General features: G+C 39.8%; 2 protein-coding genes across 18 annotated transcripts in view; both read left to right on the top strand.

Moving 5' to 3' along the window:
- The window catches only part of SLC25A27 (solute carrier family 25 member 27), a 28,270-nt gene extending 21,060 nt beyond the window's left edge, over window positions 1-7,210 (top strand). For 2 of the 14 annotated variants that reach the window (XM_077903774.1, XM_077903773.1), the window contains exon 9: window positions 3,116-7,210. In XM_077903774.1, the coding sequence (XP_077759900.1) occupies window positions 3,116-3,304 (189 nt within the window). In that variant the 3' untranslated portion in view covers window positions 3,305-7,210. Of the gene's footprint in view, window positions 1-1,869; window positions 2,509-3,115 lie in introns of those variants that run through there. The other 12 variants (XR_013383427.1, XR_013383426.1, XR_013383425.1 and 9 more) reach the window with 12 other exon arrangements.
- A 3,190-nt stretch (window positions 7,211-10,400) lies between these two features.
- On the top strand, window positions 10,401-23,961 carry TDRD6 (tudor domain containing 6). Of its 4 annotated transcripts, XR_013383424.1 has the most exons (6): window positions 10,401-16,525; window positions 18,078-18,202; window positions 19,558-19,647; window positions 20,975-21,058; window positions 21,848-22,008; window positions 23,615-23,961. XR_013383424.1 is itself a non-coding variant. In XM_077903754.1 (5 exons), exons 1-5 carry the CDS (start codon window positions 10,480-10,482, stop codon window positions 23,636-23,638), a joined length of 6,369 nt encoding a protein of 2,122 aa, XP_077759880.1. In that variant the 5' UTR covers window positions 10,402-10,479; the 3' UTR covers window positions 23,639-23,961. The 4 variants fall into 4 exon arrangements, 3 of the variants coding, with proteins under 3 accessions (XP_077759880.1, XP_077759881.1, XP_077759882.1); XM_077903754.1 differs by lacking the exon at window positions 21,848-22,008 and having other exon boundaries at window positions 10,402-16,525; XM_077903755.1 differs by lacking the exons at window positions 20,975-21,058; window positions 21,848-22,008 and having other exon boundaries at window positions 10,402-16,525; window positions 23,576-23,961.
- The last annotated feature ends 1,460 nt before the right edge of the window (window positions 23,962-25,421 follow it).

Raw genomic sequence — 25,421 nt, 5'->3', positions numbered from 1 at the left:
TATACTGAGTGTGCCTGCATCCTGCAGCTAGGTAAAGAAGTGAGGGTAAAGAGACAGTGTCTGGTGACAGGGAGATGTTACTAGAGAAAGGCCTGGTTCACCAGGGTGCCACTGCCTTGTTGATCTGCCACAGTGCATGACCCTAAGCTTAGAAGACTGACTCATGACCACTTCCAAGTAAACTGGCCTGCAAATAGATTCACCTTCAACTGAACTCACTGAAATGGATGATCAGACCACAGTATTGGCTCATTCACATTGGGAAAAACACTTGGCAAGTGATCCAGATGCTGAAGTCCTCTGAACAGTGTGCTTCCTCCTAAATTCAAGTTATACGTGAAGGCAAGTTATAATCAGAAGGTTGCTTGCTGAACACACAATAATAACAGGAAGAGCTTATTTGTAATCTTAGTATTTCAGAATACCCAAGAGCCCTTATATTTAGCCCCATAATAAAAGGCACGAATAAGGCCTCTGTTTTTCCAGCAGTTATGGCAACAGGCAAACCAGAGTAGACAACAGAGGTTCATATACACTTGAATTATTTACAGATGCTAGTGAAGAAAACACAAGTAACCATGTACTACTCCTGCACAGAGGCTCATTATATGCCATTTGTATACTACCCCTGTTATTGGCTATATGATCTACCGGTTTAACTTCTATTGATAACCCAGGTAAACTCAACACCAGTCCCTTCTGCTAGCTGAAGGTACTATGACCTGGCTTTGCTCAATCCCTGATTAATATTTATTTTATTTGCATAGTCTAATTACTAAAGCAGTTAGGAACGATTACATAGTCCACCCGTAACTAAGACCTCTATCCCCTGATCTGATTGCAGTTCTATCATGGCTCACTTAATTTTTGTTGTCATAAGAATATGATATTGTCATTTCATATTCTTTATTTTGTCCATGTCTCCATGGACATGTAACTAACCAAGATGTGTTCTTCCAAATTCTCTGGTAAAGTCTCAGTCTCCCAGTATTACCTACTCAATATTTCCAAGCACAAGACATTAATATTGCTTTACAAACTCTCTAACCAAATACATTTTATATTCTAATTGCTCAGGCTTCTTTTTTGCCCTAGTATGATAGTTTTTCTCTGACCAATATTACCTATCACCTACGAACCAAACCAGCCAGGAACTGGATCTGAGCCACCCTTTCTCTGATGATTACTTCCAGTGTTTCCTCTGCAGTCTACTTCCATGTCTTTGATATTTTTATCTTCTGTTGTTAAAGAACCCTCATCCCTTTATAATTCCTATTGATGCGGTTACACCTTCATTCAAGTTAGGCAAGTCTTTCTGAGCTGGAAACTCTTTTCTCTCTTTAATGTGAATTTTTATATCCATTTTGTGATATATCAGGTGTTGAGTTTATGATCTAACTCTCAAAGGATAATCTTTCATCTTCACTTTCAAGTTCTTAAATGTCCTTGTCACACTCCACAGACAAACTAAACATAGAGGAGCCCAGCCTAGAATTCAGGCATGCTAAGTCCTAGCTTTTTAGCCAGTAATGGTTCAGTAGAAAGAACCCTAGAGTGGAAGCTAGAAGCCTGTACTCTAGCTCCACATGTTAACAGCTTTTTGATTGCTAAGCCTCAGTGTCCTCATCTGTAAAATAGGGGTATCATTACCTTTCTTTTCTATTGTAAATTGTTCAGAGAAATCTATGAGAAATAAGACATGAAAATACTTTAGTTATCAAGTGCTCTATAAAAGTGAAATACCACAATATTTGTTTTCAGCCTAAGTGGATTCAAAATGACTTTGCCATTCAAAGATGTATATGCATAAATGTAGAATATTCATAATCACTTTGAAATATGCACTAACTTCTTTGGTTAATCTTTCAGACCCCTTGGTCAATGGTGTTCTGGCTTACTTATGAAAAAATCAGAGAGATGAGTGGAGTCAGTCCATTTTAAGCCCTTAAAGATGCAGCCCTTAAAGATACAATGTTCAGTATCATTGAAATATGGGCATCTACAACACACACCCCTATTATTTCTACCTCTTTAGGAAGACACCTTACTCCACAGAGACTGTGATTTATAGGGGGCAGCACTTTATTTTTCTCTGGAAACCCAAGTTCTCTTTGACTCCTCTTTTTGTTCAAAAGCAATCTGGTTGGATTACACAAGGCTACCCGATGAGACCCGGCACAGAATTTTCAAGAAGATTTGAATCCTGAGCACTTACCTTGGGCGAGAAGACCTTTGAGATGCTGCTCTGTGCTGAAGAGCCTACTTAGTGCCAAAAGGGAGACAGCATCTCAGACCTGAAGTAGACAATAGGAATGTGGAATAATATATATATATGTATGTATATATATATATATACACACACATAGTGATTCAGAAATATATTCAAACTGTTGTCAGTATTTTCAATTGAAATTTGATGATTCTTTTTTTGCTGTTGTTAAAGCGGACCTACTGTAAATTAAAGAGAGGTGAATGAAAATTCATGAATAAACATTTTGAATTTCCGTAGTGGTGAAGGAAGTTGATGTACCTTTTCTTACCAAGAGGACAAAAAACATCAAGCTGAGATGATGTTTGGATTTCAAGGAATGCAGTTTATTTCTGTCAGTGTCCTATATTTTTAGTTAGATCTGTATTGTTGGCTGGCATCCACTGTACATGCTAAGGATTTCCTGACAGCCATGGACTGAGTCCTGATGAACACGGAGAAAAATGTCTGCTTTGTTACATATGCCATTTTAACTAGAGTTTGCTGCTAGTTCCCAAGAATCTTGATATATAAACAAATGCAGCTTATTTGATTAAAGCTTAGGTTGGGTAGGTCTTTTTCATAAAGCAACTTCTGTTACTATTAGCCTTTCAGTGGCATTTCAAAAGCAAGGCTGCTTACTTGCTGCTATAATGAAGCCAGCCAATTCGGACAGGCATCCTTTCTCATCTCTCCTTCCCTAAACTAAGGGCCATAGAGAAAACTCAGAAATCACTAAAGCTATCTCTAGCCTGAATCTTACTCAGTTCTGACAAAGCTTCCTGCGTAAATAGTGATAAGTATAAAATGCCTATGGTATACATTTATGTCTCCAAACATCAAGTCAAATCCCTTTTCTTATTTTAGAAAGGTGAGAGATTTCTTCAGACTGACCTATATACCACCTGCTCTCCCAACCTCAGACAGTGGGCATTTCTGCATGGATGGATACAGTTGTGGGTAGAAGCTGTACCTGTCTCCATAGGAAAACTGAAAAAGCTTAGACCCAAGAAAGACCTTGGAGTTAACCAAACAATTTATTATGGACATAGATGATGTTGAACAACAAAAAGTTTACAAGTGCTCTGTGGTTGCACTAATGTATAATCACTGCCATATAAAAGGGGAAGTATACTTTAAAATATATTTTAATGTGATGTACTAATATGCAGCAGCTTATTGTTTTTATATGAAATTTTAGAATGTGGAGTTTAATCAAAATCTGTTGGTGATCTACTTTTCCATTGCATCTGTCAATCTGTATGAATTGAGTTGTTAAATATATTTAAAATAATATTATGTACTTAAATTCCCAGATGTCTGCATTGGGACCACTTTTGGGAACTCTTTGGGTTTTCATGTTTTATAACTTTTAAAATTATGTAAAGACTGGATAAAATATACAAACTGGACCATGAAAAAAATTATTTAGCTTTATTCTTCCAGGGGTATGGGGTGAAAACACTGTGTTAAGTACTGAGATGTTCCTTGATATCTGGATTCAACATGAATAATTGGAATTTTTTTAACTTGAAGTGACTCCTCGGGATCATTTAGTTTAACCCTCTCATTTTACATGTTATGAAACAGAGGCCCAGAGAAGTAGAGCTGCTTATGCTCATGGTTTACTTCATATCAGAGCCTGGATAAAAATACAGATTTCCTAATTATTATTAAAATTGGCAGTTATTATATATTAATTAGGTACATAGTCAATGCCTTATGTTATCTTCACAACCCAGTCCAGTGCTCTTGAATCTTCCAAAACCAGATTTTTCTTTATGGCATTTTTTCTGTCTTATACATTTTAAATAAATTTAAATTGTCTTTAACACAAATTTTAGAATGGAGTCACCATACCTTAGCTTGAATATTTAGACCCTCCATCATCTGACCAAATCCTTTATATCCAACACATATGTCTCTTCACAGTTCATATTTTTTCCAGTGAAGTTATATTTATTAATGTATCTTATAATTTTGCTTTATTTTTACCAACTTGAAATCATCTTGATCCTCTTGTGGATCCAAATAATCCACAATAGATAAGAAGCATAAAAAAGTGTAAAAATTTCAGTAATTTTGCGTCCATACTAGAAGATTTAGCCATTGCTGATTAGAAGATTACTGTATGTGGTATTTATCCTTAGTATTGAATACCTAACATTTAAGTTTGTTTTGCATAGCTTCCACATTTTTCTCTTCCCAATTTTTTCTCATTGAGAAATAGTTACTTTTAGTTATATACAATTGTTTTATTATAAGTGAATTAACATATCTAAATAGAGATAGCATTTCTTAAATTCACTTTTAGTAAGAAATAAAGTGTCTTTATCAAGTGCTCCAAATTCTATTTCATTATAAGCCACTAGTGGTAGGACCATGTCTTACTTTTATATAAATATTTACTTGTTAGTAGCATTTCTTTGCTGTTAGGTATGCAACAAAAATTGATTACAATTATATATACATAAATCAATTAATTGTGTGTTCATTATTTTAAGAAGCTATCATAGACTAGTCTGAAATTTCTTTCACTTTGCTAAGAAAAAACACAAGGAAATAATTCATGGAGGTTTTAAATGTTAAAAAAAAATGCTGTTCTGTCATCTTCACCTTTTTAAGCACAACCATTTATTTAAAAGTGAAATAGTTTATACGTTCTCATTAATGAAAACAGATTCCCTCTGGGAAAAAAATGTGTATTTTACCACATGCTGGTTAAAAAATTGGAGAGGAGGTAATCAATTCTCTTCTCCCCAATTAAACCAGGATCTTTAAAAATGATTACCAAACAAAATACATATTATTACTAAATGCCAGGTAATGTGGAGGGCAGACTGAGCATGAATCCTAAAGACCTATATCCAATTCAGGTTCTACTTATGACAAAGTAGCATAACTCTGAGCAAGTCCTTTCATTTCTCCTGATTTCCATTTCCTTATAAGATGAAGTGACTGAATTCTAGAATTTTCTAGAATCTTAACTTGCACATACTTGAAGGTGGGCATTATATTGATGCCCTGGGGAAAAAAACAGGATTTTTAAACATTTCTTGGGATTTGCTTTTTCCTGCATTTGATTAACTTCTCATATTTCAAACTAGGTTAAGGTTTATTTGGGATACAATACAAACTTTTCATATGGATTTTCTCATGAGAAAATCCTCCCTCACAGAGTAGCAAAATCCTCTTCTTTCAGGAAACTCCAGACATGTTAGCCCTACATTCTTACCTTCAACTGCTCCTCATATACACACAGTAAAAGTAAAAATCTTCAATACCATGCCCAAGACCCTCTCATTCTGACTCCAAGCCATCTTCCTATAACCTTTGCATTTCACTGCATACTTGCCCGAGACCTCCTGGCAAGTGCATTGCTCCACTTATTTCTCTGGAGATGCTCTTCACTTGGCTGCTTCTTACACAGTGTTCTTGCTGTGCTCTCCACCTAACTCTCCTCCCATCACTACTACTCATTCACACTCATTTTGGGGTTAAAGCCTACTTGAATATCTAGAATGATCTCGGAAGACTTCCACATTTTCAGCACCTCTGTGCTCCTACTGCTTCCCCTACTGAGGATATGTGTCTGTATATATGGATTTATGCCTGCTTCTCCCATACAGAATGAACTGCTTGCAAGCATGGACCTTGTAATACACCTCTGTTTCCCTTAAAACTTCAAATAGAAGCCACTCAGAAGGTATTTGTTGCTATAGAGATTTTTCGGGGGTGAGGGGGTGGAGAGAGAAAAAACATTTATGCACACATGATAAAGTCATATGCTGTTTTTCTCCTACCTTCAAAATAATTACGTTGGGTCAGTAACACTTGATTTCATGAGATCCTTTACCATACTAACTGGTTAAGTGCATTTTCAAAAGTTTGTGTGTGTTTAAACATATGGGATTACTGTAACGTTTAAGAAGTATTCAACAGTTTAATAGCTGTTCCATAAAAAAATCTAGGATAGGTTAATACAAAATATTTGGTTAGTTAATAATGTGACAAGTTTATCCTTCATTTTACAGTGTGTATGGAAATCACATCACTATTTTGGCCTTCACTGGTAGCATACAAATGCACATTTACCCACTCAAGTGTTTTATTATTTCTGAATTTTGAAGAATACATGATTATTTTTCTCTCCTCATACTTTACCCCCAACAGGCTGCTGTGATTGTCAACAGCAGCAGGAGCCACTTTGAAGGTTTGATAAAAGCAGATGAAGATGCTTAAAGATGTCTGTTTGCTGAAAATATCTGGTAACAAACAGGAATATATGTGAGTAAATATAGTGCATTATTCTGATTTTTAAAATAAATGTTTTAAAATGCCTGATTTTGTTTTGTCCTGGTATGCTTTTGTCCTGATGTATTTTTAGGGTAAAATGGTAATAACAAATTTAGAAATAATTTTTAAACTTTCATCTTTACTTTTCACAATTGAAATAAAACCTATCTTAATTTAAATGTCAGATTTGAAAGACTTACATTAGCAAAAAGAGTGTTCATGCCTTGTCACTATAGTAAGTCCAGATCTGCTATTGATCCAATTCCCCTGTTTATACAGTTCTGCTGTGACTAAAAAGGATTGACAACTAATAATTACAATGATGGACATGCTCACTGATTGAGGACAGAGGAAGAAAAGAACACTGGAATTCCTTGAAACACAAGAGAATCATTTTCTTCTTTTTTAATACCATATTCTACCTTGATTTCCAGAATACTACTCCCTCCTATTGCTTACTGTTTTTCAGTCTCTATTGGCTATTTCTTTGGTGCTTAGCACTTAAATTTTGGTTCTTTGAGGTTCTGTTCTTGGCCTTCATATCGATTTTCACTCTCTTTCTCTCTCTAGGAAGAGTCATGTAGCTCTATGACTTCAGCTACTAATATTAGGCTATTAATTCTCAAACATTCACCACTGCTCAATAAATGGTAGATGTTGCCATTATCTGTGTTTCTGGCCCTTACTCTGTTCTCAGGCTTTAGTCATGTTTTCTCAGTTGCCAACTATATACCTCTACCAAGATGGCCACAGTCCTTGTGAGGTGACATTTCCTTTACATCAGTATTTTTTGTACAGATCCCTCCTCCTTGCCCTTTAAAATCTAGTCCTGCTTCAGGATTCTCTGTTGCACTACAAACTCACTAATGCAGCCAAGAAACTTCAGGGACATGCATGACTTCTCATTGGTGTGTCTTTGTTTGTTTATTTATTGTTCAAAATACTTAAATCTATTTATACAAAAATATGACTACAGATCAATGTTTCTTAGGAGCATAGATGCAAAAATTCATGAATGCTACTTCATACCCATTAGGATGGCTATTAACAACAACAACAATAACAACAGAAAACAAGTGTTGGTGAGAATGTGGAGAAATGGAACCCTTGGGTATTGCTGGTAAGAACGTAAAATTTTGCAGCTACCATACAAAAAAGTATAGGGGTTCCTCAAAAAATTAAACATGGCATCATCACATGACCCAGCAGTCCACTTCAAGGTCCATAGGCAAGGAGCTGAAAGCAGAGAGTTGGACAGATTGTTGTAATACCAACGTCCACAGCAGCATTTTTCACAAAGCCAACAGATAGAAACCCAAATGTCTACAGACAGATGAATGTTAAATGGATAAGCAAAATGTATAGATACACAATGAAATATTATTCTGCCTTAAAAAGCAACAGAATTCTGAGACATGCTACAATGTAGATAAATTTTAAAAACAACAGGCTTAGTGAAATAAGACAAACGCCAATGGACACATAGGGTCCCACTTATATAAGACAACTAGAATAAATTCACAGAAACCAAAAGTAGAATAGTGGTTATTATGGGCTAGAATAGGGAAGAATGAGAAGTCCATGTTTAATGAGTATAGAGTTTGGGATGATGGAAAAGTTCTAGAGATGGGTGGCGTGTGGTAGCAGGAGCTTAATTTCCATGTGCAGTGGTCTGATTTTTTTCAGTTCCCCGTCCAGCAGCAGAGCAATGTAGAGCAAGTAAAGCTACTTACCCCAGACACAGAAAAAGTAGGATATTGAAAGTATCTGGGAGAATGGGAGGAATGGGCTCTCAGCCCATCATGGCCAAGTGATATGCCCCTATTATCCAGGAGTTTAGGCCCTGGGGCATGGAAGGAGGCTGGGGAACAAGTTCAATAGAAAACAAGTCATTTGCTCTATCTACAACCTTCTGGTCTCCATAAGAGTCTGGTTATACTGCTTGAACCGAAATAGAGAACTGAAATCTCCATTATTCCAGGGGATGATCAAACAATTCCAGATGATAATAAGACCATTTTATAATGAACAGAATAGCTTCCTACCACCATAAATGACACAGTGCCAGATAATATAGTTACTCTCTTGTTAAACATTTATTGCATGCTGACCAAAAGTCCAGCATTCTGCTAGGCACTGAGAATATTATAGGAAAGGAGTTCTTGCCTTTGGGAAGTTCATACTCTGGTATAAAAGAGAAATAGTAAACAATTGCATGACATGATAGATAAATGTCACACACACTAAATATAACAGGTATGTAAAAGGGAAGGGATAATCAGCTCCACCTGAGTGCATAGTAGAGTTATGAGGAAGAGATATTTAAGCTAGATCTTGCTAGATGTTTTTAAGTTAAATGTTTATCATTCTTCCATCATGAATATAAAGCATTAATTAAAGAACATTTGGAAAATGAAACTGAATTTTCAAGGATAAGCTTATCAGGTAGAAATCCAACTTTTTAAAGAAATCAAATGATTCTTTTATTCACTCATTCAGCGAGTATTTATTGCTTCAGCCTGTTAGGTTTCAGGAATGCTCAAAGACAACTATCATTAAAAAGTGAGCAAAGGAAGGGCTCCTGGATGTCTCAATCCATAGGGCATGTGCCTCTTGATCTGAGGGTCCTGAGTTCAAGCCCCATGACCTAGAGATTACTTTAATGATAATAATAATAAACCTTAAACAAGGGGGAAAAAGCACAGGAGCGCCTTTGGCAGCATGAAACTGGGATAGATTAAAAATGTCGAGATTTACATTGTTAGGCCAGGATTATATTGAGCACTGTCTTGATGTTATCGACATTGCATTTGATGATATTTCAAAATGTGAAGGAGCGACATGGGAAACTCCCACAAATGCGTCTGACCTTGCAAATGAACAAAGATCTACTCTAGACCTATCTCTGGGAGCTACTCTCACGGTTTGCCTGCACTTTCCCATTCCGCTCCCTCTCACCTGGAGTCTTCTGAGGGTTACCTTAGTAAGATTCAGATGGGGAAACAGAACAAGAGTCCAGCCAAGAAGTCCTCTGCCATAGCAGATACAGCAAGAGTAGCAAGTCCTGTTTCTTCCATTCCTCTAGACCTTTTCTAAGTCCGGCTCTGTGCAAGCTCTGAGAGTAAAAGAATAAATGCCTGCAAGGTTGGGAAGCCAGCATTAGGTAAGCAAGCCAAAAAGCGGAGAAACTCAGACCGGTAATTGCAGAGATTTAACAGTCTCCATGTACACTCATACTTTATTGTAACACAACAGCTCTCCATTCAAGTAAGCTCACGGGGACACGGAAGAGGGTCCGGAACTGCTGGTGGGGGAGGTGGGAGGGGTCACAACCCCTCCCCCCACGCCCCGGGGGGTGCAAAGGGCACCCACAGGGCGCCTCTGAGAGTTTGGGCCCCAACACCCGGGCGCGTGCAGCCGGCGCGTCAAGATCTCCTCCGCGGGTCTCCCAAGCCTCGCAGCGCACGGGGCACGCGGGGCTCGGTGGGGACTAGGGGGTTTGGCCCCCGGCGCCCCGCCCTCCAGAGAGGAAGGCCCTCGGAGAAGCAGGCGGGCCCCGCCCCGGCCCCGCCCCAACCACACCCCGGCCCCGCCCCCAACCGCACCCGGGCCCCGCCCCCGCCCCGCCCCCAACCACGCCCCGGCCCCGCGTGGCTCTCCGAACGGCCCTCGGAGGACCTCCCGCCAACCGGCAGGCGTCGCCACCGCCCCGCGGCCCGGATGCCCCCGGATGCCCCCCGGAAGCGGCGCCCCGCGCGCTGCAAGTTCCTGCGCGGCGCGGCCGAGGGCGGTTGGTCCTGCCGCGGGTCGGAGGAGTCGGCGCGAGTCCCCGAGGCGAGGCCGGCGTCGAGCACATCGCCAGGGGGGCCGCCCGGCCCGGCGTGTTTCGCGGCCGCCTGCGCCTGGAGCCCGGGGCCTGCGGGGGCGCCTCGGAGATGTGCTCCACGCCCGGGCTGCCCACGCCGGGGGCCTCGCTGGCCCTGCGGGTGTCGTTCGTGGACGTGCACCCCGAGGTGGTCCCGGTGCAGCTCTGGGGGCTGGTGGGCGAGCGGCGGGAGGAGTACGTGCGGCTGAGCCGGGAGATTCAGGAGGCGGCGGCCACGCGCGGCCCGGGGGCGCTGGGCGGCGCCTCGGCCGCGCCGGGCGAGCTGTGCCTGGTGCAGGTGGGGCTCCTGTGGCACCGCTGCCGCGTGGTGAGCCAGCACTCGCTGGAGAGCCGCGTCTTCCTGCTGGACGAGGGCCGCACCGTGAGGGCGGGCGCGGGCTCGCTGGCGCCGGGGCGCAGTGAGTTCTTCCACCTGCCCTCCGAGGTGCTGGGCTGCGTGCTGGCCGGCCTGGTGCCCGCCGGCGGGGGCGGGGGCGGGGGCGGGGGCGAGCCCCAGCACTGGCCGCCCAGGGCCGTGGACTTCCTCCGGAGGCTGCAGGGCAAGCAGGTGCACGGGCGGGTGCTGGACGTGCTGCCGCTCCATCGCCTGGTCCTTGTAGAAGTGCCCGCGCTGTTCCAGCAGATGCAGGAGCTCGGCCTGGCCCGGCAGGTGCCGCACAGCCTCTTCCGCTCGCTGCTCAAGCGCTACCTAACGGCGGCCTCTGCTGGCCTGGGCTGCGGGGCCCCCGTCCTGTCGCGAGCCCCTCCCAAGCAGGAGCAGCCCGGCCTGGATTACTTCTACCCGCAGCTGCAGCTGGGCGTCACGGAGCCCGTGGTGGTAACCCAGGTGTGCCACCCCCACCGCATCCACTGCCAGCTCCGGAGCCTCTCGCAGGAGATCCGCCGCGTGTCCGAGAGCATGGCCCAGATATACCGGGGTTCCACGGGGACGGGGGATGACAACTGGACCAGTGCCACCCGGGAGGAGAGCCCAGACAAGCCTGGTTCTCCGTGTGCGTCCTGTGGGTTGGACGGACATTGGTACAGAGCGCTCTTGCTTGAGACTTTTCGGCCCCAGCGCTGTGCCCAGGTGCTCCATGTAGACTACGGAAGGAAGGAGCTGGTGAGTTGTAGCAGCCTCCGCTACTTGCTGCCTGAGTATTTTCGCATGCCCGTGGTGACCTACCCTTGTGCTTTGTATGGACTCTGGGACGGTGGGAGAGGCTGGTCTCGGTCACAGGTCGGTGACCTGAAGGCACTGATCCTGGGCCAGGCAGTGAACGCAAAGATTGAATTTTTCTGTTCCTTCGAGCATGTTTATTATGTCACCCTGTACGGAGAAGATGGGATCAACCTGAATTGTGTATTCGGAGTCCAGTCCTGTTGCTTGGCTGACCGATTTCTTCAGAGCCAGGGAGTGGAGGAGGAGGGGGAGGAGGAAGAACAAGAAACGGCTCTTCAGTCGCCGTCGCCTGCGCAAAAAGCGGGTGAAGAGATTTCCCTCCCAGCCTTGCAATCAGTCAGGTTAAAGATAAACGCCTTCTATGACGCCCAGGTAGAGTTTGTTAAAAACCCTTCCGAGTTTTGGGTTAGGTTGAGGAAACACAAAGGCACCTTCAGCAAGTTGATGAGAAGAATGTGCAGTTTCTATTCCTCAGCCAGTAAGCTGGATGGGGTAGTTTTGAAACCCGAGCCCGACGACCTTTGCTGTGTCAAATGGAAAGAAAACGGCTATTATCGGGCTATGGTCTCCAGGTTAGATGACAGGAGTGTCGATGTGTTCCTAGTCGACCGTGGCAGTTTGGAAAATGTGGGTTGGTATGACGTGAGGATGCTGCTTCCTCAGTTTAGGCGACTACCCGTATTGGCTCTAAAGTGCACACTGGCAGATATTTGGCCTTTGGGGAAAACTTGGAGCCAGGAGGCAGTTTCCTTTTTTAAAAAGACTGTGCTCCACAAAGAAATAGTTATCCATGTCCTTGACAGGCAGGATAATCAATATGTTATTGAGATTCTTGATGAATCAAGAACAGGGGAAGAAAACATTAGTAAGGTAATGGCCCAAGCTGGGTATGCCAAGTATCAGGAATTTGAAACAAAGGAAACCATTTCCGTAAGTGCCCCTTCTCCAGGGCATGTTTCAAACCATTTTATCTCTGCGGATAACAAAATATCTCTGGCCAAGAAGATAGAAGTAAAACAGAAAGCCAAGAGAGACCATAAAACTGCACCTGTTTCAGAAATTGTGACTGATACGGCAGTCATCACAGATACTCCAACGGGACTCGTTGTGCAGGATAAAGAGGAAAGACTATCTGTTCATTCTCCTCCTATACAGAATTTCTTGGACATGAAGCCAGGCTCCTCCTGTAAAGGAGAGCTGAAAGTTGGAAGTACCGTAGAAGTCAAAGTGTCTTATGTCGAAAACCCTGGCTACTTCTGGTGCCAACTGACCAAGAACATTCAAGGCTTTAAAACTCTGATGTGCAACATCCAGGACTACTGCAAGAGTACAGCTACTCCTTACCAGGGGACCACCCCCGCTTGTTTGGCAAAACGAACAGTAAATGGAAAATGGTCGAGAGCCGTGATTAGCGGGTCACAATCTGCTGAGCATGTCAAAGTAATGTTTGTAGATTATGGAGACAAAGATATGGTATCTGTGAAGAGTATTTACTCAATTAGTGAAGAGTTTCTCAAGGTTAAGGCTCAGGCTTTTCGGTGTAGTCTTTATAATTTAATTCAGCCAACTGGTCAGAATCCTTTTGTGTGGGATGAAAAGGCCATACGAGCTTTTAGTGAATTTGTAGACAATGCATGGGAAGACAATCTCGAATTAAAGTGCACGATATTTGCTTTGGCTTCAGTACATGATGAAGAACTGTTTAATGTTGTGGATTTGCTAACACCCTTTCAGAGTGCATGCCAGTTTTTGGTAGAAAAGCAACTTGCAAGAGCAGTTAAACTTCAGAAGCCTCTGGAGTCCTCTGTTCAGCTACATTCTTACTACTATTCCACACATGATATGAAAATTGGAACTGAAGAATTGGTGTATGTAACACATATTGATGACCCTTGGACATTTTATTGCCAGCTGGGAAGAAATGCAAGTATTTTAGAACAGTTGTCCTATAATATCACACAATTAAGTAAAGTTTTGCTGAATTTAAAAACATCTCCCTTGATCCCTGGAACCTTGTGCCTTGCCAAGTATACTGATGGAAACTGGTATAGGGGGATAATAACAGAAAAAGAACCAAATAAAGTCTTTTTTGTTGATTTTGGAAACATTTATGTGGTAACAAGTGATGATCTGCTTCCAATACCTGATGATGCATATGATGTCTTACTTTTGCCCATGCAAGCTGTTAAATGTTCATTGTCTGATATTCCTGATAGTATACCAGACGAAATTACAACATGGTTTCAAGAGACTGTTTTAGATAAGTCATTGAAGGCTCTGGTTGTAGCAAAAGATCCAGATGGAAGACTAATTATAGAACTGTATGATGACAGTATTCAAATTAATGCTAATATTAATGAGAAGTTAGGACTACTTGGCTACAAAGGTGAGACAAGAAAAAAAGAAACTGAAGCACTCCTCACTGTCACTGAAACCCTTGAGGTAAAAAAGGAAAATATGAGATCGTCACCTAAAGAGTATTTAAGTAAATCAGCAGAGAACAAATTGTGCAGTATGGAGATCTTGGGAGAATCCTACAAATCTAAGGTCAGCTCAGCATGTAAGGAAACCAAGCTTTTACGAAGTTCCACCAAGACAAACTTAATCACTCAATATCAGGACTCTAGGGAAAATAAGGGTCATCAAGTGTGTCCACTAACAACAGCAAAGAAAGGAGAAAGCTTTGCTGAGCCACCTTTGAAAGCCACAAAACTAGAAGCCACTCTTTCAGAGAGAAACATAGAAGATTCATGTAACAAGGATTTGCCTCTAAAATTTTCAGAGTTCCCTCAGAAGGTTATAATGCCTGGCTTTAAAACAGCTGTGTATGTTTCTCATATAAATGACCTTTCAGACTTCTATGTTCAACTAACAGAAGATGAGGCTGAAATCACTCATCTTTCAGAGAGATTAAATGATGTTAGAGCAAGGCCAGAATATTATTCAGGTCCACCTTTGCAGAGAGAAGATGTAATATGTGCCATTTTTCCAAAAGACAATTTATGGTATCGTGCTGTGGTCAGAGAACAACAACCCAATGACCTTCTCTCTGTGCAATTTATAGATTATGGCAATGTTTCTGTGGTTCATGCTAGTAACGTAGGTAAACTTGACCTTATTAATGCACTGTTACCAGGATTGTGCATTCACTGCTCCTTGAGGGGACTTCGGGTACCTGAGATTTTAAAATGTAAGGAAATGATGCAGTACTTTTCCCAGAGGACAGATGAGGTTCAGATAAGATGTGAATTTGTGAAATTTCAAGACAAATGGGAAGTTATTCTTGCTGATGAACATGGGATCATAGCAGAAGATATGATTAGAAGATATGCTTTCTGTGAAAAATCTCAAGTGGGACTTTCTGATCAAATAATTAAAAGTACCTGTTCAAAGTCTGTCAAAAAAACCAACATTGATACTTCACTCTTTCTTAACTGGTATAAGCCAAAGATGAAGATGATAAGAGCTTATGCCACTGTGATAGATGGGCCTGAATATTTTTGGTGTCAGTTTGCCGATACTGAGAAACTTCAGTATTTAGAAGTAGAAGTACAAACTGCTGGAGAGCAGGTAACGGATTGGAGAAGTTGTGTCCCATGCCCTCATATTGGAGATCCTTGCATAGTGAGATATAGAGAAGATGGGCATTATTATCGGGCACTTATCACCAGTATTTGTGACGATTATCTCGTATCCGTCAGACTTGTAGACTTTGGAAACGTCGAAGACTGTGTGGACCCCAAAGCACTCTGGAACATCCCTTCTGAACTTTTGGTGGTTCCCATGCAAGCCTTTCCATGTTGCCTCTCAGGATTCAATATTTCAGAAGGTGTGTGCCCTCAAGAGGGAAATGACTACTTTTATGAAATAGTGACAGAAGATGTGTTGGAGATAACAATATTAGAGATCAAAAGGGATGTTTGTAACATCCCTTTAGCAATTGTTGACTTGAAAAGCAAAGGCAAAAGTATTAATGAGAAAATGAAGAAATATTCTAAGATTGGTGTTAGTGATCTGCCCTATGAAAAGAAATGCCCAGAGATAAAGGGAGCCCTTGGCTCCCTCAGTCCTGAGGTTGGACTTAAGAAACCAAGTAGTAAAGCTGGACAAGAGAAAACTCTCTCTGTGGAACCACAGACAGATGATGAAAGAGTTGAAAAAGACTTCAACATTATTGAAACCAAACCAAGTAAATTCTATAACCCTGACATTGATGACATTTTTGAAGCTTTTGAAAACCCATGCAAAGATAATATTGGTCCTGAGGTACTAGAAAGAAAAATAGAGTGCCATTTGGTTGACAAAGCAAAGTTTGATGATAAATACCTCATGGCAGGATTTAATGCGTTATTACCGCAGGCTAGTGAAACAAAGGAGATATTAGAACTAAACTCACTTGAGGTGCCCCTTTATCCTGATGAGGAATCAAAAGAGTTCCTGGAACTGGAATCCATTGAGTTGCAGCATTCTCTTGTCGGGGATGAAGAGAAAGAAGAGCTAGGCCTGGTGCCTCCAATTGTGCCGCTCCCCCAGGGCTGTGACACCGAAGCCACCCTGCAGCCATTCCCAGTGCAGCTTCCCCTCAGCTGTGAATCTGAGAAACAGCCAGAACTAGAATTACCCACAGCCCAGCTGTGTCTAGATGACAAAATAAACCCTTTGTCTCTAAGAGTTGGTCAGAAAGCCCAAGAATCCACGTGTGCTGAAGACACAGGAAAGTCAAGTTGTGTAGAATGTTTCGAGGACCAGCATAGGTTATCATTGCATCTACATGGAAAGAATCATGATCCCAACCTGCAGATTGAGATGAATATATACAAAGAAGAATTTACAGATTATAAAAACAGAGATGCCATTTCATCATTGACTCTGTTCTCTGAAGAAGAATCCAGAGATGGGAAGAACCATGATGCTTTACAACTTCATATCTCAGGTATGTGATTTCTTTTACTTTATTTAACTCAGTGACTGAAAAGTATGTATTTGTCTTAAAGATAATGATTTTTTTGTCCTATTTGTTTTTTTAAATTAATTTTTTTTGGGAAAAGATTAGAAACTGATACGAGAATCAGATTTGGATTTTGTGAAGGGCATCTTAGAAGTGGGGAGATTAAGGTGTGAAGTCAGTGTAGAATCATGGTGGATGAAATGCTGAATTGTTAATATCATGTTTAGAAGTAGAATGCTTAAAATCAGTATCTCCAAAAAGTAATTATGTTTAAAATGTAAACACATAATCCTTAAAATCAAGAGGTTATGTTTTTTGGTAAGTATTAAAAAAAACAGTGTTCCTTTGCAAAGCACTACTTTGGCATGAATTGATGATAGGAATCACTTTTGCTGTTTTCAAATTTAACTTTTTTTATGAAGATACCTTGCTATTGATTTAGAAACCCCTAAACAAACACTAGATTTAGGGAGCTTGTGTTAACCAAACAGGGGAACAGCCGTGAGTAGATACTGGAGAATATTTATTGTCATTAACTTTTTTATAAATTATATTCACTGTTATTTTCTTGGCTTAATAAGATGTAAAAGTTACATGAAATGGCTAACATTTAGGGTTTCTTAACTACTCAGTGTTAGACTTTTTATAAGTCAGTTTTTATGTTGTTCAATTTGAGCCATCATACAAAAGAGAGAAAACAATAGGGAGAATGAAAATCACCATAATCCTACTATTGGTAAAGCTGCAGTGCACTTGCTTCTATTGTCTTTCACCCTGTGTATGTCTATACATACAGTTTTAAAAACTAAATAGAAATCATAATGTTGAATCTTGCATTTTAATCCCTTAAATATGACTTTCACAATATTTAAATTCTGTGGATATACTGTATTTATTTAAGCATTACCCTAGATTTTTAGTCCTCATTGCCACATTTTTAATAATGAGTAATAGCTTTGTGATACAAATGCTTGCTAGGGTGCCTGGGTGGCTCAGTCAGTTAAGCATCTGCCTTCTGCTCAGGTCATGATCCCAAGACATTAGGATCCCTTCCGTATCAGGCTCCCTGCTCAGTGAGGAGTCTGCCTCTCCTTCTCCCTCTGTTCCCCCCACCCCTGCTTTCTCACTCTCTCTCTCTCAAATAAATAAATAAACTATTTAGAAAAAAGAAAAGAATGTTTGATAACTTGTAATATGTTGCTTTGCTAAAGAAATGGCTGTTGTAACCGTTGACTATACCACCTGTGCAACAATCACCTGCTTTTAAGAGTAAGTTTCAAAGTCAGGAATCAGATTTATATCCTTAAAAAAGAGATCACATCATGGTGGTATTTTTTTGAAGAAAGCAGTAAAAGATTTTATTGGGAAGGGGCACTGGAAGAATTTAAAATAAAATCCAGGAAAAGGGATAGACTCAGACCATACATCATGTTGATTATATAGAAATAGTTAAGTGCAGATTAAGAAAATGCCTTGCTTGAGTGTTTAACATTAAGGGACTAAGAGGTATGCATTGAGTCTTTATTCAATTTGGCAGCTCAACCAGAGAACACCTACACTCTGAAAGGATTTACTGTTGGATCCAAATGTGTTGTGTGGTCAAGTCTAAGAAACACATGGTCCAAATGTGAGATTCTGGAAATTGCTGAAGAAGGCACAAGGGTAAGTGAAGTGGAAGCACTTTATCTCAAAATGTACTTAAAGACTGTTAAGGAAACTTTACCAAACTCTGCCAGACTAGAAAATGCAATTGAATAGACGTTTACTGGATCATTCCCCCTGATAATCTGGTATACTGCAAAAATAATTTCAGAGTTCATGCATCAGCGTCCTAGCAAAAAGCCATCTTAGGCTCTTTCATCTCCCTTGCCTCTGAAATCTGATCAGTCACCAAATTCTACACTTTCCACTTCTTAACTCTTACTTAAACCTTTTTATACTCAATGCCACTGCTTGGTTTTACAAGCAGTTTTACAAGCAGATTTACAAGTAGATTACTCTATTACCCCTCTATTTGATTTACTTCTAGTCTTACTTCAATCGATTCTCTATACCACCAGTGTGAAGTTTGTCAAATACAAATCTAACTAGGACATGCCTGTATGTAAAACTCCCTGGGGATTTCCAGCTGATTTTGTTTCTCCTGTGATCTGAAAACCACCTGTATCAGACTCACCTGGTGTGTTTCTTAAATTGTAGATCCCTAGACCTTGCCCTCGCTGGCTGATTCAGAGTTTCTTGGGGTAGGACCAGGAATGTGCATTCTTATACCACTAAAATTTGAGAACCACTAGTCTAGGATAGAAGAATGTTAAGCTCATTAACAGGGCATAGTCCTCTAGAGGACCTGAGAGTCCTCTAGGGTTGAGTGTCCATATTCTTCTCCAGCTTTATGTTTTGTACCTTGTATTAGATGGACATCAGACTGCTTGATTTCTCCTGTGTATTCCATTCCACTTGGCTCCTTCGGTATATTTAATAATGCAGTTCTATTCACTTGTATTTTATCCCCCTCCCACACTGGTTAGTTTTCACTTACTTTTGAAAGATTTTCATTGCAACTTCATTTTCATTTTGTGCTGCCTCTTCCCGGAAGCATACACTAGCCTTATTTTCTAAATCTCTGCATCTCTTCACCTTCCCCCTCCCACCAAAACAAACAAACAAACAAACAAACAAACAAAAGCCAACAAACCTTGGCTTGATCTCTATTTATATTGCTATTTCTCTTGCTGCAGAAGTCTGTACATTGTACTGTAATGATCTGCTCATGGGCCTGTTTCTCCACAAAATTTGGAACTTCTTGAGATACCATTTTTAACTAACTTTGCTCTCTAGGCATAGGCATACAATATGTTGAGTGGAAATTCTGTTGAGTTGAAACATAAAATTGAAGTTTAATAAAATTATTTTCATTGCCTTTGAGGTATTTTATTTGAAAATTGCTACGGTCCATAAATCAGTTACAGGTTTTGGAAACTACCATTTTTTATTAACTTTTTTTTTTTCTCATGCAGGTTTTAAACTTTTCAAATGGTATGGAGGAGATAGTGAAGCCTGAGAATGTCTGGAATGGTATACCCAAATTGGATAAGAGTCCATCTGAGGTATGGAATTATATATACTAACTAATGAGAGCACTGTCTTTCACTTTGAAAGGTGACTTAAACCATTTCCAAAGCCCTTGTGTTTCAGAATATTAAAGAAAAAAAATACTAATATTGGGATAACAATAATGAAAAACAGAACAAAATCAGTGATTCTGGACTTTATGCCAAGTATCCGTTTGGGCAAACTAGTTATTAATGTTTTACTCTTCGATTTTTTGGAGAGATTTCAAAAAGAAGAGAAAGAAATTGGTGTCTGAGACCTTTATATAATATATTTGATGTAGAAAATCTGGAAAAATGGCAAAGAAGGAGAAAGTATCACCTGTAATACATCCATCCAAGACAAAGAGATTGATCAGTTTTGTTTTCTTTCATATTTTTTTCTGTTTATATGGAATATAAGTATACCGTCTATGTATTTTGAGCATAATTGATTTCATTCTGCATATAGTTTTATATTCTGTGTTCTTCACTTAAAATTATAGGATGGGCAATTGCCTATGCCATTAAAATGGGCATTTGAGTTTATTCTGTTTGGAGTTTGTTGAACTTCTTTAAAATCTCTAATAGTTCTAATACCTGGTCATCTCAGGGCTTGCCATTGAATGATTGCCTTGAAAAATAATGAACTTTTCCTGGTTCTTTGTATGTTGAGTAATTTTGGATTCTGTCCTGAATGTTTTGAATATTATGTTTTAAAACTTTTGATCCTGTTAAAATCTAGAAAATGTTGAAGTTTTTGTTTCAGCAGGTTATCAATTGCTAGGTTCACACCACAAGTTCTGTCTCCTTTTATGTTTGTTAGTTCCGGTGTCAATTTACTTTTTTTTTTTTTTTTTAAGATTTTTATTTATTTAAGAGAGAGAGAGAGAGAGAGAGACAGCACATGAGCTGGTGGGGAGGGGCAGCGGGAGAAGCAGACCCCATGCTAAGCAAGGAGCCTGACACGGGGCTGGATCCCAGAACCCTAAGATCAGGACCTGAGCTGAAGGCAGCCGCTTAACCAACTGAGCCACCCAGGCATCCCTCAGTTTACTTTTTGGAGCCATTGCTATGGTGTTTGGTGCCCAGAGCATAAGCCACTCAGGGACTTAGGTAGCAGTTTATACAGCAGTTCAGGTATTAAAGACTTTGCTTTGCTTAGTTGGTTCTCTTCTGCATATGCATAGCTAAGGGCTGACCTTGGGATTTCTGTCAGTTCATATATAGTATTAGGGGTTCACATCATCCAATTCCTTTTCTCTCTGAGATTGCCTCCACACTTTCTAGCCTCAAGAGTCCTCTTTATTTGCTTCTCTAGACTGATCATGTCTCTCCTCCCAAGGTTTCTCTGGGCCTGCCTCTGGAGTGCAGCAGACAAAGAAACAAGAGAGAAAATAATAACCACCCCCCAAACCTGCTCTTTCAGGTATCAGAGGGCCCTTTTCCCAGTTGCACTGGCCAGAGTCATCTCTCAGATTTTCATACGCCTGTCCTACGATGGCTGTCCCCAGGCAGCAAGTGGGGCTGCTCTCGGGACAGAGCCAGAAGGGAAAAACAAAAGACAGTGAAGAGATTTCCCACCGATTCCACTCTCTAAGTATTCAGGGGCTTTTCCCCCCAATCTGTTGGCTAGAAAAAGGTATTTCTCTAAGACTTTTGCTGTTTTCCCCAGCTGGGCAGCTGTGACTTGGTCTAGGCTCAGGACAAAACTAGGAGACGAAGAAAGAAAAAAAAAAAAAAACCAAACCTGTGAATCTCATCACTGTTATATGAGTCATTATTCCATTTTTTGTTATTGTTGTTGTTTTGTTTTGTTTTGTTTTTTACTTCGGCCCTCAATCTGCTTGTACCTATTTACTTTTCAGGGTCCACAGATAGTTGCTTTTTGTATTCTTTCCAGAATTTTTAGTTGTAATCGGTGTCACAAAGAGGCCATAGTTGTCTTACCCTGCCTTGGCTGCAACCAGAAGGCCATAGTTGCATAATATTATATGACAGGAATGGTCAGTCACTTGTTGAACCATTTCTTCTAGTGGTGCACATTGAGGTCATTTGAAATATTCCACTATGAATCATTGGACATCTCTCTCTGCCTTCTTATATTCCATGTTTTTGTTTACTTGTCAAAAATAACAACTTGCTTCATTTATGTTGCAGTAGTATTTACTAAAACTTTCTTTTACATTCTCATCTTTTCCATTCATTGATTTTCAAGAATCCACAGCCAAATGCATAGATACAGACAAGATTCTATTTGGATAAACTACCCTATACCTGCAAAGTAGAAGAGAACCGTTCAAGACAACTTAAAGTGTTCATGAAACAGTAGACATATCTCTGGCTTTACATCAGTTAGCAAATAGAGACTGCTTATGAGTGAGTAAGGCTTTTCTTTTTAAAATTCAGTCATTGAAGAGACGGAAATTGATGATTGAAATGATGCTTTCCTCAAATTCAAAGAAACTCTTACATATGAGTCTACAAATGAGCTGGTTTTGCTTAAAGAGTAGATATTGTAAGGTATGAGGTTAGACATAACTTCTTTGGTGATATGTCAAGGCATTGTGATCTGGAAGTCTTTCTGATTACATTCTTTTAAGATTTTTTTTTTCATTGGAGCGATTTCACTGTAAGAATGTGTCTCATGAATTCATTTATGTATAGACCTCATGCATCCACACAATGCTATTACTTGCTGAAAGAAATATAGGAGAAATATCCCTCTTCATTAAGTCTTTAATAAAGGGTCTGTGGCTCACCATGGATAATGTTTTCAGATAGTGGCCCTTTGAAAAAGGTACCAGACACCAGAGTTGTGGGGTTTGGGAGCTAAAAATTAGAAGAGGGTACTTTATTCTGTGTGGGATACTCCAGTAGAGATATTCTGGAGAAATGAGTATTAGAAGGATTAGAAAATATACTCGAGTGATTCTTCATGATAAAATCAGATTGTCATACTTTTTAAAAGGAGACGTTTTTCATTTTTACCATCTTTCTGGTTTATCTCTGGTTCGCTTTCTGATTTTTATCATTTTGTGTCTATAACAAAGAATTGGTAGTAATCCAAAGGTTCCTTTTGTTAGAATATATTTCAAACAGTGGGAAAAGATCTTTACTTCATGTCATTGGATGATACTACAACTGAAGGTAACTTGTGTTTTTAAAAGAAAATAACTTTATCACCAGTTTGCTAAGTCTTAAAAACACCATTATCCTGAATCCGCAAAAAAAATTGTTTATCAGTTTCCTTGGATGTTAGAAGTAGGAAAAAAATAAACAAAACATCTTTTTGTTAAAAGTGTTAAATATGCTTCTAGAGATATAACTAAGAAGAGGATTTCTTGAAATATCATAAGAAAGCTTATTTGTTGACTGAAATCATCTTGAAAATTACATTGTGAATTCGATAAATTTATATTTTCAAAGGACTTTAAAGAATTTTCTCAGTGTTGATTAGCTCATATATTCAAATGATCTTTGTATATATTAAAAATGATCTCTTGGACTTTCTGGATTTTTAGTTTTATCTCATGATAGGATTCAATTTATTTGAAGTTAACTGGTTATTGTGTGATCTTGTTCATAAGTAGAACACTGAGGTACATTGAGAATGAAATCAGCTCAGGGTAGCTATCATATTTGAAAAATACATGCTAATGAAAGAGAACAAAGGATTTACTTGGTTATCAGCTTGGCTAACATCATTCTAACAAAATATAAAATATGCCAATTTTATACTGTGCCAAATTTATATTATTTTAGATTTGATATTTGATAATAGGTAGAGTGTGAGAACCAAAATACTAAATGAAAGAAAAAACAATCTCTGAAGGACTATTTCTCCAAAGAATAATTCTCACCATTTTGAGAGGACCTTAGATTTGTTGTGGTAGTACTTATCAAGTGAATAACTTTCTCATTTTTCTTTCTTTCTCAACTCGAGGTTTCTCTCTCTCTCTCTCTCTGTTTGTTTGTTTTCCAGAAAAAGGGTCTGGAAGTGATATAGATTTAACGCTGGATCCATAGATGTGGCCATTCAGAAGCTGCTCTTAAACTAGTGGCATTTCACCCAGGCCGACAGAGCATTTGAGCAAATTGAGAGCATGTGATCAGAAGAAGCTGTCATTTTTGAAAACTTTGATATGTGTTCAAAACAAAATAGATCTCAGGGTGACCAGGCAGTGTATTTAGTGGTGTTGCTGTATATATGGACCTAGGATCCTTTTTCTCTCTTTAAATATATTATATTCCTAATCAGTTAGGAGGATTTTGCTAGACAGTTTGCTAACACATTACTCAAATTTCAAAAAAAACAAAAACAAAAACAAACAAACAAAACCTTGTTTTTGTTTCTTTTGAATATAGTGTTTAAATTAAAATTATAGGTTTATTATATTTAATATAAATATATTAATATATATATTAATATATATGATCCTACTTAGGGGAATGGCTTTATTAAGCAGAAACTCCTTCAGATTTTTGTTTTGTTTTGGAAGCTTTGCCTTGTCTGTCTAGTTAAGCATTTGATTAATATTCTGTTTGATTTGGGAAGTATTTCATATGACACAAGATTATAATAAAGTTTCTCCTGAAAGGTGTGGTGGTTTCATTTTATTAAAAAGGAAATGTGATTCTGGAACATCTGTGGTTCTGGGTTATCTGTAGTAATGGAATCACAGTTTTAGAAATGGGGGAAACAGTAATCGTCAATATTAGCCCTTATATATCAGTTCCTCAACTGATGCTTTAAATGCATTTCTCATTTAATTCTCAACCCCAAGGGGGCGTATCAATATTAGCCACATTGTATAGGTGAGAAAAGTGAAGCTGTTTAGAGAAGTTACCTAACTTCTTTAGGTCAAAGAGCTGGAGAGTCTGAGAAACCTGATCAAACCCAGACCTGTCTAACTTCAAAGTGCATGCTGTTAAAACATGGTTTTGCATAAGTGGCGGTACAGATCCTAGCTGCGGGACACCTCCTAGCTGTACGTTGCTAACAGGACATGTGACCTGGACAGGTTAATCAGGGTCTCTGAGACTTGATCTTCCTCATCTGTCAAATGGGGATAATAAAACCTTTCTCAAAGTGCTTTGAAGATTGGAAGTAGTATTCCCCTCCCCGAAAGACACTCAATGTGTGCACTGGGCCCACATTTTAAAATCTTTAACTCATTGGGTCTTTTCAGTGGATATTTTCTCCTTTAGCATCTGCATGTACCACCGACAAAGGATTTTAAAAAGATGTACTGAATGGGACATCAAGTACAATTGGAAAGGTTATCCTTTTTTTTTTTTTTTTTTTTTTTTTTCATGAGAGAGAGAGAGGCAGAGACACAGGCAGAGGGAGAAGCAGGCTCCATGCAGAGAGCCTGACATGGGACTCGATCCCGGATCTCCAGGATCAGGCCCTGGGCTGAAGGCGGCACTAAACTGCTGAGCCACCCAGGGATCCCCAGGGTTACCATTTCTAAAACAAGTGAGGAGGTTTGCTACGTGAAGGCAGGGGAAAGATGTATGTCTATGAAACATCAGCCCCCAAAGCCTGATGGGGCAAAAGAACTAAAGACATTGAAAGGTGGGTCTAATTTCAATAAGTAGAAAGGAGAGGGTTTTGCAGTAAACAGAGTCGAGGTGGAAAGCACATTGCTTGTTCCTGGAATAAGAATAAAAAAAGAATAGATAAGTTTGGTTCATCCCTGTAGGTGATACAGTTGTGGATTAGTGGCAGAAAAGGTCAGAGAAGATGCAGTAGGGCCAGATTATAGAAAGCCTTCAGTTCATGCTAA

The sequence above is a fragment of the Canis aureus genome, chromosome 7, assembly GCF_053574225.1.
Source record: "Canis aureus isolate CA01 chromosome 7, VMU_Caureus_v.1.0, whole genome shotgun sequence".
Classification (NCBI taxonomy): Eukaryota; Metazoa; Chordata; class Mammalia; order Carnivora; family Canidae; genus Canis; species Canis aureus.
The sequence above is the reverse complement of the archived record's forward strand: the minus strand, read 5'-3'. Positions and strand labels throughout refer to the sequence as shown.

Excerpts from the sequence above, each read along its gene's own strand:
- TDRD6 (XM_077903754.1), top strand. The coding sequence starts at position 10,480 with ATGTGCTCCACGCCCGGGCTGCCCACGCCGGGGGCCTCGCTGGCCCTG. Across the intron at positions 16,526-18,077 it reads TTTACAACTTCATATCTCAG|CTCAACCAGAGAACACCTAC; the intron begins GTATGTGATTTC and ends TCAATTTGGCAG. Across the intron at positions 21,059-23,614 it reads CCCCAAACCTGCTCTTTCAG|AAAAAGGGTCTGGAAGTGAT; the intron begins GTATCAGAGGGC and ends TTTGTTTTCCAG.